A 13,144-nucleotide genomic window follows, 5' to 3' on the forward strand; every position below is an offset into this window, starting at 1 on the left:
AGAAAAGAGTCGGAATCTTACTTCATCAGTCCAATGAGCAACCTTTGTCTGTCCGAACACAGTAAATATCAGGGCTAGCCTTCGGCGCTAGGATCCAGAGGGGAGTGCTCTGATTTTTCCTTCCCGCCCGTGCTGCTGTAAACTAATTCCTCTGCCAAACCCCAGCGCTCATGTTCACAACTTCCTGGATGGAGAAGTGGAACGCTCAACGCTGCTGAAGTGACGTTCCTAATTTCTGAGAGCCTGCGGATTGCCTATGCAGAGAAAAGACTAGAAGGACTATTTTTCTGCCCTCTCGAACGCAAGCGACCTGAAGTGTGCCCGGCAAGATTACCGGCCGGAAATTACTGTGAGAATGTGAAAAGCCCGCTTTGCATGAGGACGCTACCGAGAGTAGAAGTCTGTGCCAATCGTGGGCTGTGCGATATGTCCCACAGAATAGGCGCACGATTTCTTGCTGTCTATTTACAGCCCTAAACTGTTGTTCGACAGAAATTAACTTAGAGGCGCTTGACTGTTGCTAGCAGTTTTATTGACGCTTCATTTCGTTCGCCATTTTATCTTGTAATCGATGCGCTTTAGACATGGGGAGGCTACGGGTTTCGTACCATTACAGGGTCTCATGTTTGACTTTGTCAGTTCTCTTCATCCAGTCGATCAGCTGCCATCTCGGTAAGTGGGCCTACAGACTTCGTGTTTTATTACCCGTTATAATGATTTCAGTATCCAGGGCAAAAAGTTTGTGAACTAGTCCGTTTGTGTTTATCAGTCATGTCAACCATCAATCAACACCAGGATTGACAAGCAAACGAATTAAGATTATCACGGGCCATTAGTTAACGTCGAAATAGAGTCATTTGACCCGTGAAGGAAAAGACCTTGACCGCCGTATTTATACACGATTAGACGAAAGGTGGGCACTTATTCGTATGGCAGCATTTTCCCGTAGTAGTAACGAGCGCAATAAAAACTCGGAGATGCCTGTAACTATTGCTATTGACTGTTGCTCGCAAGGTGATGTAACGTTAAGAATTTGACCAGTAGCCAGAAAGTCAGTGGCCTCACTGCATATTGCGTTATATTATTTATTGATGCTTAGGAACGTTTGTCTAGAGCACTTAATGATTGATACTCCCGCCAAATAATATAGACTGTTTCTAATAAATACACAAAAGGAAAAATCTGAAAAATATCCAGTCTAATGAGAAATGTAAATTGTCGAACTGTGCAAAAAAAAAAAAAAAATTCACGCTGACCTTGAGGTAGGATATTATGTGTTTTGTAGTCATTGCCCGTAGAAAGGGCAGCATTTCGCTCGTCAGGTAGCTTTTAATACGTATACAGGTTGTCCGCAGTTGCTCTGCGCTTCACACGAGAACAGTCCATTGAGGAAGCTGAGGCGCCGCTTTAGATAGACTGCACTCTTTCACTACTCACATTTAGCTGTTGCCCAAATACCAACTTATCTTTGTTTTCGCATCAACCATCAAAGTTGCTGGAAATTACATACGCTTCTCAGATCATAGAAATCTGCGGCGCTTATTGAGCGTGGATTGAGAGCGGCAGAAGAACGATGTTGTGGTGCCCTGGTAGCTCTATTGGGTCTCAGTGACATTATTGAAGGGTTATAAATCTTCCGTATAAAAGGCCCAGGCATATAATAACGCACTAGATTGCATTGGGATTAGTCACCCTGCTATAGATGGTTTTTACTGGCCCTTGTCATTTCCTGTCCAGTGTCATGACACACCCTAGTCAAGAGGTCTACTCTTACCACAATGGTGTATACCATGCTTCAATATTACCTTAAATACAGTCAGAAGATTCAAAGTAATATAAAGTGCAAGCTTTTGGATCTGCTTTGGGAATCAGGGTATGGTGCTCTCCAAAAAGTAATAGAGTTCTGAACACATCTAGAAACATATTTAAAGTCAGTTAAATATATGTAAAATATTATAAACATGCATAAAAGGTGGAAGTGACCGGAATCAAAACTTATCTCACAATGATAAAAATAGTTGTATTTTCAGTGATTAATTAACCAAAAGGTTATATCAGTGAGGATAAATATGAAACCAATAACACTGCTGTAAGTTCTGCTGTACAAATCCCTGTGGCTTATTACCTGTACACAGGTTCATACAGTGTGATAGACTATGTTTTTTTTTTTTGCCCACAGGTTCTACAGAAATACAGATATAAAACAATGATATATAGAGTGACTTATGTATGAGAGTGTGATCAAATTGTGAAGGAACATTAAGATTTATGGATGTAAAGGTTTGTAAACTGCATCCAGTGGATAGTTTATTAATGGATTCATACAGTAGTTTGCTGGAGTTGCAATTTTCATTATAGTTTGAACATGCAAATCATCTATATAACAGCTTACCCTGACATCACATTCCATTTCCAGTGATGCCTCTTCTTACTCGTAAATAGCAGTAATTCTAAAGATAATGAGTTCAGACTGTAATAGTGTCCTAACAGCAGTGGCTGAGGTGCTATTTCTGTTGGCCAGCCATGGTTATGGATTGTCTGGCTGGAATAATGGTTTGGAAGTAGGGTTATGTGGTGGTTTACACATATTCAGACTGTTCGAAGGAGACTGGAGACTGTTGGCCAGGAGTTACTACAGTACGGTAAAGTACAGTTGAGAACTGCATGACCTTAGCCTTTTGCCATTGTTTCATCAAAGGAACACAAAAAATGGAGGAAAACTGAATTATTTGTTTCAGGAAGGGCTGGGATTTCCTATGATATAATTCTGTTTGTTTTGAAATTCCGTTTGTGTTCTATATTGTTTCCAGTGTGTGTGTGTGTGTTTGTGTGTGTGTGTGTATGTGTGTATTTCCAGTGAAGTACCTCAGGAATCACTTGCTTCCACAGTTCACTTTGGAGTGGGTTTTGTGTAGAAATTAATGAACACCCTGGAGCTACAGGATTGAAGAGTGGCTGTGTGCGTGTGTGTGTGTGTGAAACTGTGACTGTGTGTGTGTGAGAGAGAGAGAGTTGTGTGTTCATGTGCGCGTACATATGCGTAGGAAGTCAGAGATCGCAGTGTCCTAAAGAGATGGACTTTCAACCCCTCTGTCAAGCAGTTATACAGCTCAGCAGGAAGCTCCAGCCTGACATCAGAATCCATCAAGGGCCTCTTGTCAAAAGACGCTGGCTTTGTAATACTTTACCTTGCCCTTCACTCTCCCCAGTAGCACTCTCACTCTCCCCTAATGAGCACTCTTCTGCTGGGTGATTGAATGGTCGTCTATGTAATGAAATCAGAAAGGAATCCTTTCTCCCTCTCTCCTTTTCTAATCTGTCTGTCTTCCATAGCCTGACCCGCATACAAAGAGCCTGTAAATCGTTTAATTGAAAGCAGGGAGTGAAAAATCAATACAAAGGAAGCATTAAAAGTAATGGAATGCAGTGATCCAGATCCATATTTCATATCCGCAAGACGGGTGTGACTTTTACACATGTCACTGGCTCACTTTAGCCTGTTTTTTTTCTCTCTTAAGAGGCTAAGAATTTATAGAGAGGTGAAGTGTATTTCAGTGTTAGTAGTGGACACTATTAACAGCCAGAAATTGTTACTTAGCTAATGTAATCCATTTGAGTCTTTAATGACTAAAACCCTACTCTATAAATTACAGTTTAGCTGTGTAATAACAATAATGATAATAATAATTTACTAATACAGCTTTTGCTAATCAAGCATGTGCTCTCATAGTGTAGTGTCTTGCTTTGGAATGCAGATTAATATGCTATTAGGGTTTGAACATGGCATGGTAATACCTACTGAAATCAAAAACTCCAAATATTTGAGGTGGAGCACTTTTATAAAACTGCAGCTTTTTTATAGTAGGAGTGCTCATCATGGACATATTTATTCATTTATTTTACATGTTACACTTCCAGGCATCATGTGTGGTCATTTGAGAGTTGCTTTCTTTCTCTGTTACACACCTTACAGGTAGCCTTCCCTGTCCTATCCTATAGAGCATGTGCAGCCTATAACTTTTGACCTAGTTATTATAATGTGATATATATTAGTTTATTATAGATTTTTGTCAGACAGTATTTGATCAGTTCATTTTAGTTATAATAAGTCTTTCTGTATGTAGAATTCTGTAAAGCAGATTCTACATGACAACAGATAAGATACAGCCTGTAATTGTACACATATATGATATTGTGCCTCCTACATGATAAATTGGCCAGAGTGTAGGTGCAAGGCATTTCTAATAAAGTGTGTAGTGAGTCTATATTTGTGTATATCACAAAATGATAAGGCTCTAAATAAGAACCTAAATATGTATTTTTAAAATATTATATGCAATATAGACAATTCCTACATTTTAAAATATGCATTAAAATATTGGCTAATTGGCTTAGTAGGGCCAATACTAAATTAAATATTTTATGGCAATTTATGTTTTGACAGTTATTATGTTGAAGTGAATGATGTTCACCCAGCCTTGTTAATGGCCAAATATTTATCCATTACACTGTTTCTTGATAAAGTCTTGAAATTAATTCTCTGCCCACAGTTTCGAGGTCAAATCTTGAACTGAAAACAGCAATAATAAAAAAAAAGCACACTAATAAGAACTCTTAAAATAACACAGTGATAGGCTTTCAGATTAGGTTTGCTAATCCAGTAGATCCACATAACGTATTGATAAATACTCCTTTAGATTAGCATCTTCTTTAGAAGTTTTTTAAAAGACACCTTTTCAATTATGTGGTTCTATTTGCCCTTTCAAAGTGTTACACTCTTGCTCAATTGCTTGATAATTAAAGGGGAAATGTGTTTGCCCTTTCTTCAAACCTATAACATATGATTAATTCTGCTAATGGATTTACCTAAGCCCTTGATAGAATCAGTCAGTGGACCACTTAACCATTTAATGTTTAGTATGTTAGCCAGGGCAGTTTAAGTTCAAGAGGCACTGTCTATACAGACCTTAATTTCTGGGTTTTCATTCCATGCATTGAGCAGGTTTTCTTTTGGTATTCTTGTTTCCTCAGTATCTTGCTGGTGTTTCATCTTATGATGATTTGACATGATCTGACTCAAAAACTCAAAAAATAAAATCACTTGAGAAATACTGCCTTAACTGTAATCTGTATAAGACAGTAAGAGGTTGAAAATCGCCCCATTCATTGATGACTTTCTCTCTCAGGAAGTCCTACTGTATTGTCCTTTAAAATAGGCTAGACGTCTTACCAAACAATGAGACAATAGGCCATAACTAGTTTCATAAATACAGGATAAAGTCAGGATGTTGGTGGTTTATGCACACAATGTGGGCCCCCTTGCTTTGACTCCACCCTACCAACATATAAGTTGAGGGATCCCCCTTGGTCCTTGTCTTTGACTTTATTATGGTTGCTGAGATATTGCAACCATATCTCAGCAACATTAACATTAACTTTACACTGAATGCCATACAGACACATTAACAGTGAGTGAACACAAATCACTGACTGACCCATACTAACCATAATTAATTCCATGTTCATTTATTATATTCATGCCTTATGGTGTCATGTGGCATTGTCTTGCTGTTTTTAAGCAACACCCTGTTTGAAAACATTAGCTCTTCCTGTAATATTGGTCACTTTTCCCCAGAACAGGGATGCTGTCAATCAAACGCTAATGGGTAGAGGGTCCCATGCCTGTCAGGCACAATGAGGTGATAGCTGCACTGTCTCCTTTTCTCAGTCCCTGTTCTGTGATTTGCCAACTGGTCTTACTTTGCTTACATCTATTTACTGGGTGCATTTTCAATGTCATTTGATCCACACCATTGGCAGATTTATTTCGGAGGGGGCGCTCAGTAAAAATATTGAAACAGTAAAAACAGCTACAGCACAGAGTCAATGTGATGCAGTTTATTTAGGCTGAAAAGGGACTAATTAAGATTGCTTTTCTTTCCTAAACTATCCTATTTTAAGCAGGTTTTTACATACATGACTTCATCGGCTCCTCGCTTTGATCTAGTGCCTTTGTTTGGGGGAAAAAAATTCCCTCTAGGTCATCTCACAGATGTAAACACCAGCCACAAAAAGAGATTAAAGAGGCAGCGTGGGGAGTGGAAGCCTGGCTAAGCGTAAGCTGAAAGAAGCTCGCCGCTCAATTTCCATCTCACCTAGCGCAAAGCCACTATAGTGAAAGCAGGTTACTCCCCGTTGTTGACACATGCAGAGAAAAGTCATTCAGATGTCAGATGGTTTGTTAAAGGATTGTCAACACCTAGTTGGGGACACTGACCCGGTGGGTCATCCCCAAGGTTGGTGCCTGTATGCACGGCAGGACTCTAAAATAATCCATGTCAGGTATTGATGATGGGTTGGATAGCCCTCAGAACCATGGCTGCAGGGCTTTGTGACCTTTCTGGCTCATGGGGCCACTAGGGCTGCGGCTGGCCTTTGAGAACAGGCTCTGCAGTGGGTAAATGTCTGCTGTGCCGTTCTCCTGCCTGTTTGTTGAGCAGATTTAGAGCTTTTGATAAACTTGGAAAGGAGCGTTTTTTTTTTTTTTATTATACTTTTTCAAAAGGAGGCTGACTCATATAGGAGAGAGATGCTTACCTGCAGTCACTGGCACAGAGAAAAAACCCACAGATACAGGCACACGCTTTTTTGCTTTCTCTCTGTGTGTGTACACACTTGTCTGTTCTTGACTGTGTTTCAGAAGACAAGCATGACCAGAGATCATTATCATCATTAAACCTCCCTGTCAACCACTTACTTGGCCAACAGGGGATGTGAGGTCCCATGTCAGACCGAGGCATATTTTCAGACTTCCTACAGGGACTATGGCTTGTTTATCTGCTAGGCTATCCAAGCCTAGCAACAGTGCGCTCTCTCCTGTAACCAGAATCAAGGTCTTCAGAATCTCTGCTTAGGAGAAATCTAATGTGTAATTTGATTAAAGGAAATATGCATGAGTTGCTAAACGCATGGAAATATGTATCTCAGGCCTGTCCTTTGCTGTAAAGTGTTTATACTAGCCCATGACAGAAGCACAACTCATTGTTCTTTGTGGCATTTGTCTGGTTCTTACTTCACAATGAACAACTGGATGAAAGTTGACATACTGCAAAATGATTTTCTACTCCCTTGAGATACCTCATATCTATAAGAACAGACGTGTCGAGGTGGATTTTAGAGCCATGTTGGGATGCTGCATCTCTACCCAGGTTGACGCTTTATGATGGAGGCTGTGATGTTGATGTCAGTGGGACTCCTTTAATCTTGTGTCCAGCTGGGTGAGGCTGATATAGGCTGGGCTTGTACAGTATAGGGGCACCTTGCTACTGTGCCCATCATTTCAAAGCTTGATGCATATCTGTTGTGCATCTTTCTCCTTTAATGCTGTGCACTCTCTCACTCCTTCTGTCACTCTCAAACCCATGACCCACACACATGTATGTAAAACCTGCTGACTGGTACCTACTGTTATGAGACCCAAGGGGAAAAATGGGCTTCAAACTGCCTCCTTACCAGCAGAATATAATATTGTTTGAGGTCACTGGACTGTTTACCCTTCATAAAAAGTAATGAGAAAAACAATAACCACCTGCCTTTCAGTTTACATAACCTTTGAATAGTTCATGAGTGTGTTAATAGAAAGAAGCAATTGTTTACTGTTTCAATGCGGTTGCCTGTGTGATCTGCATTCCTGTCCATCAGGGGATTAAACAGTAAATGAAGCAGGACAGGTTGCCAGCCAATGAGAGCAGACCTAATTGTTGTCAAACCAATAAGGGTGTCCTTAATTGCTGGGATAGAGTGAATTGACTTATCTCAGGTTCTAATTAATCTCCAATGTAATGATGCAAGCTGCAGTAAGAACAGAGTGGAGGGTAGGAAAATGTGTTTGTGCGAACGCAGCATATTCCCCTGAGAATGAGTCACTGGTAAGGTGGAGGAGGGCGCTTTGAAGTGAGATATAAATACAAGAATACCATTCTTGCTCGCAGAAGAAGATCCAAGTTCATCTCAAGGGGAGGAAGCAGTCACACAGGAGCTCTGATCATGTGGCCACCAAATTTATGCAATTTATGCAGCTATGCACTTTTAAAGGACTGGCTTGTTTGCAGTCATTAATTGAGCATTCAGATATCATTCACTTATAAGATGGACCCATAGTTGTACATCACAAAAGCCCCAGTGTTGAACTAACACCTACAGTGTTTATAGAAATCCAGCTGGTCACAAATGAAAACTGTAAGAGTCAATTCAACACTGTAGCTAGGTGTTAATTCCACACAGGGGTTTTTGGTTTGTGTGCCTATCAGGTGTTGTTTTGTAGTTTCTCTCAGATGTGCCTGTCACACTCTGTAGGGGAAACAGAAGCACTTTAGCAGACTGTGAAGTGGTACATATGCAGGCATGTTAAGTCTCCCTGGTTTTTAAGATGGCTTTCTCTCACACAGGGGGTTTCCCACAGGTGTAGAGGGGCTTTGACACACACTGAATGAGATTAAAGCAGGACAGCTACAGAGGCAGTGGGAGAATAGCCAGCCAGATTATGACACACATGTTCTTAAATGTAGATTTGGAAGAGAATGGGCTGCTGTTTCAATATTAATATGACTGGAAGAGTGTGCTGATCCTCAGGACCCAGCATGCACCTCTTTGATTCACACAGAGAGGTGTGCACACTTCACTAATTTGGATTAGTTCTTTCTTTCTCTCTCTCTCTCTCTCTCTCTCTCTCTCTCCCTCTCTCTCTCTCTCTCTCACTCTCGCTCTCGCGCTCTCTCTCTCCCGCTCTCTCTCTCTCATCCACTCTAGTCTCACGCTTTGCTCCACTATGATTTTTCTCGCACACTGTGCAATGATATGCTGTTTGTTGGAACACTCTTTCTTTTTGAAGCAGAAGAAGCCTTGGGTGCAACAATAATGACACTCCAAATGACAGTCTGAGAAATGAAATAATAGAAATATTATTATAAAGAAAAGGAATTATCTCCAGTGAGGTGAAGTTGATGATCCTGTAATGATGTAGAACGACAACATTTTCCAATTTCACAGATGGACCATTTACAGTTTTGTTGTCATTGGGAGAAAAATGGTGCATTTTACCCATAAAATGGGGGCAATCACCAAATTAATTCTGGAGTGTAGTATTCCTTGAAGAAATGGATTTTTGCATTGTAAGCACTCAAACTATTGTGCATTTTGAAACAGATACTTATTAGGGTGCAGCAGTGGTCCTGAGACGAATAAAAATACTTCATTGAGAGACTCATGTGCTCTCAGCCTAACGCTTCAGTCTAAAAAATGAACTAATAAGGATTTCAACAAATTATTAGGAACAGGTAACACTTTTAAGTGAAAAAGCACTGAACTAGCTTGCTGAATTATAAGGAATCCATGTAATTGCATATTACAAAATGTTACAGTTACTGTGCATGAATATTATGTCACATACAGTATTAAATACTGACGGTTCCAGAGTAGCTTTTCAGCAATGTGTCACAATGATAACAATCATAAGCATATGTATTAAGAACTATTCCTTGCTAATACTGAATAGGAGTGAATTGTCATGCTAAATGTGGCTCCTTTAAGGAACAGTATAAGCTTTTTGTGGACTCCTTCCAGTACTCAAAATCACCTTCTGTCTCTGTGTTTTTTCTGTACCAGCTGCACCTATAGGAGTGAAACCTGGAAACACGGCCAATCAGAGGGAGAGGAGGGCATCTAGGGAACCCTACTGGGCATATTCTGGTGAGTAGACCGTCAATCTATTATGAAAGGGTTTTTTTCTTTTTCGAAGGACTGGGTCATTCCAGTTGCTCACTTGCCTTTTTCATATTCAGGCTCTCTCTGTGCACACATACATTCTTATTCTCATTTTCTTCTGTTTGAAGGAAAGCAATTTCCTTTCTTTAGGAGTAATTACTGATTAGATTTTTTGTTCATTTATTGGTACATTATTTCTACTGTTACTCATTTAGGTAAATATGATCTGTGTAAATTTTTGAATATTTGGCAATGCATTTGACAAAGATGCACTTTAATATTCTAACTCTGCAGACACAGACCAAAATCAGTGAGGAGTATTTTACACAATAAAATACTGCATGTGCAAGAGATTTCTGGACTTTCTTCCACAGAGATTTAGAACACTATAACAATTGTTCAGTCAACAGCATGGAGCAGCCAGAATCAATCAGCCAATAACCAGAAATACATATTCTCCCCAAAGCTCTCTTGCACTCCCCCGGTTAAGTCATCTTCCATCCCAATACTACTTTTCATTTTTTTACTGCCTCTCTTGTGTCTGTGTCAGCTGTATGGTGCCGTTTATTGCCAATGACATTCATTGCTGGTTTCGCTCTTTAGCTGGGCTACTGATTGATGTCGTCCCTCTGAGGGACCTCCGACAAACGATGGGCATTTATGCCTGTGGTCCCAGCAGACTTCTGGCAGAGAACATTCTTTAAGTGCTGTACTTGCCTGCTTTATGTGTTCCCTGGCAGCCTCATAAGTGTGTTTACCATGTAGAATAGCTCTATAAGTCCCGAGAGTCTTCCTCCATGAGTCTGCTAACTTTGGAATGGCAATAAGCCACTTTTGAAATGTCATTTCTAACAATGTAATGATCTGTGGGAGTGTATGTAGGTTTTTTTCAGTTAAGCATTTTTCCCCAAGCCTTTTATATGCAATGAGGTCTAAGCAATCCAGAGAGACCTTAGGATTTTATAGCTTTCTCTGAGAAAATAGCAGTTTTGAGATAATTAACCTCAAAATTCCTTAGTACTTAATTATTTTCTGTTTTGGTTGTCAATGAATATATTGCATAAAAGACATGTCTTTCTATATCCAATTCGATAACTCTGCACCAAAATAATGTATATCTTTAACATTCTGTGAACTCAAAAAACTAGATATGTCTTCAGAGTCGTTTTTTTGTGGTTATTACTGTGATATTTTAAATTATTGCAAAGCACTGTAAATGTGGCTGACCACTCAGGCATATTCAGTGGCAAAACTGCTCAAGCAGGTTTAAAACCAGAGTAGATTATGGGTGATTCTTACGGCTGACTGCACCTGCGTGTAGTCAGGCTATAACATGTGGCATGTTATCACTCCCATATTTAACACCTATTCAGTGAGGTGTGATCTTAAAACATAACGCAAGATATGTATTTAGCAGATAGGCTAGAATTCTATTAATTGGCAGAGTGGTGAAGCAGAGAAAATGCAAGGTTTTTAAAGGACATTTGTTCTTATTTGATGTGCCTGCCCATGCCACCAAACAATCTGAACAGAGTAGATGCAATTTTTTTAGAAGCTGTTCAATATCACTCTTAGTTAATGCACCTCTCAAATCCTCTGACATTTGAGGCATCTTAATTGGCAAGTCTCTTTTGTGAGTGTGTGTGTCTGTGTGTGTGTGTGTGTGTGTGTGTGTGTGTGTGTGTGTGTGTGTGTGTGTGTGTGTGTGTGTGTGTGTGTGTGTGTGTTCCAAGAGGTACCAGAAGGTGCTTGTACCTTTCGTGCTCACGCAATCATTTCTGTGCCTGAGGGATTTTGTGGGCTCTTCTGCTCTGTGCGCCAAAGCCATGGCACTGGCATCAGTACAGCAAAGGAAAACAAGGCAAGAAGGAAATAATCAAATGCAGCCCTCTGTAAGCTAGAAACAAGCACACTCACAAACTCTTGACTACAAATAATTAGAAAAGGTGTGAGATCAGTCAGTTACCTGTAATCAAGTTTATTACATCTGCTTTTCAGCCTAATTCAGAAGAAAACATGGGCGTTGTTTGTGACCATATTTATATACATTTCACAGATGGTGAGTGGAAACAGTGGTTCTCATGCAGGCAGACCCGGGCCACTTGTGGAGGCTGTCATTATTGTCATTATTCCCGTGATTATTGACATTATATCATAATTAACATTATATGTAAACCTTCAATATGGAGCATGCCCGGACGGTGTGATCTAAGTTGTGTCCTAAGCTAGTGGGTGTCTTTTTAAAATCACATCTCTGGCTCTGAGGTACTTGTCTATGAGCATTTAGGCCATGACTGTGACTGATGACATCTCCAGGAGAAAATGCTCTTCTCTACATTCCTGTTATTTCTCAGCTCTCACTCCTGTTCACCACACACAAAAACACACACATGCTCATGGAGCCCCCATGGTCTCCAGCCTCCTCCTTTTTATCATTCTCTCCTTCTGTGCTTCTAATATGTACTTTGAGTTTTAACTCCAAATGGAGATGGCCTGGTCTCTGTTGGAGGTCTGTCCAGTATCTCATCTAAACTCTGACTCTGTCAGCCAATTTGAAAACTATGTTTTTTGTTTTTTGAATGATAATTATACTAAGAATATTGGTAGGTCGTCTACATTTAAATAATATAAAATAAGTTTGCATGTAGACAAGCAGAGAAGGAGGCCATATTCTGGCAACAGTAGGCATGAATCCCCCTATTGACTGCACTCATAAACTAGCAATTAAGTTAGCCAGAAAGCTGAGATTTGATTGTGGTTATTTAAAGTGTGTATATAGAGGTATTTTTTCTAGGGGACAAATAATATTGTGCGCTGCAGGGTGTCCGCCCCAGAGTTTGCCAATGCATCATTACGCATATTTTTCTCTCATAGTCTACATCATTTTTTCTTCTCTCTTCCTCTGTGTCTTCTCTCTTGTCTCTGTCTATACTTCAACAGATTTTCACTTTGATTTAAAAACAAACTATTGGTATTTGACAGCAGTCAGCAATTGCAGTATGATAATACTATAGAAGGTTTGCTCTGCTGTCATTTGCAAGGATATAGCTACAGCAAAAATGTATCAAGGTGACTTCTATCTCAAGCGTAGTAGTATCCCAATACCACAGATTGAATTATTCCATTCCATGTGTTCTGCTCTCTGATTGGATTTTGTTGGTGTTCTCAGATATTTGAAGCACTTGGTTGAGCTGGAACACCTTGTTTGGTATTATTTAGATCAGATCACCATTATTCTCACAAATTGGCTGATTTTTCAGTGTCCTTGGCAACCTTTTGACTGATTGGTCAAAATGACCAGGGAGAACCTTTTATAATTTGCATTGATAAATTTCTCAGACAGCAACCAATTTGTGTGAAGAATCAGGCCCCTACATCATCC

The 13,144-nt window shown here is 39.9% G+C and overlaps 1 protein-coding gene across 3 annotated transcripts in view; it reads left to right on the forward strand.

Annotated features, from left to right (window-relative positions):
* The first annotated feature begins 260 nt into the window (after positions 1–260).
* The window catches only part of ca16b (carbonic anhydrase XVI b), a 53,903-nt gene continuing 41,019 nt past the window's right edge, over positions 261–13,144 (forward strand). For all 3 annotated transcript variants that reach the window (XM_027010953.2, XM_027010950.2, XM_035524582.1), the window contains exons 1-2: positions 261–672; positions 9,664–9,747. In XM_027010953.2, the coding sequence (XP_026866754.2) occupies positions 585–672; positions 9,664–9,747 (172 nt within the window). In that variant the 5' untranslated portion in view covers positions 261–584. The remainder of the gene's footprint in view (positions 673–9,663; positions 9,748–13,144) is intronic.

Source organism: Electrophorus electricus, chromosome 3 (genome assembly GCF_013358815.1).
Source record: "Electrophorus electricus isolate fEleEle1 chromosome 3, fEleEle1.pri, whole genome shotgun sequence".
NCBI lineage: Eukaryota > Metazoa > Chordata > Actinopteri > Gymnotiformes > Gymnotidae > Electrophorus > Electrophorus electricus.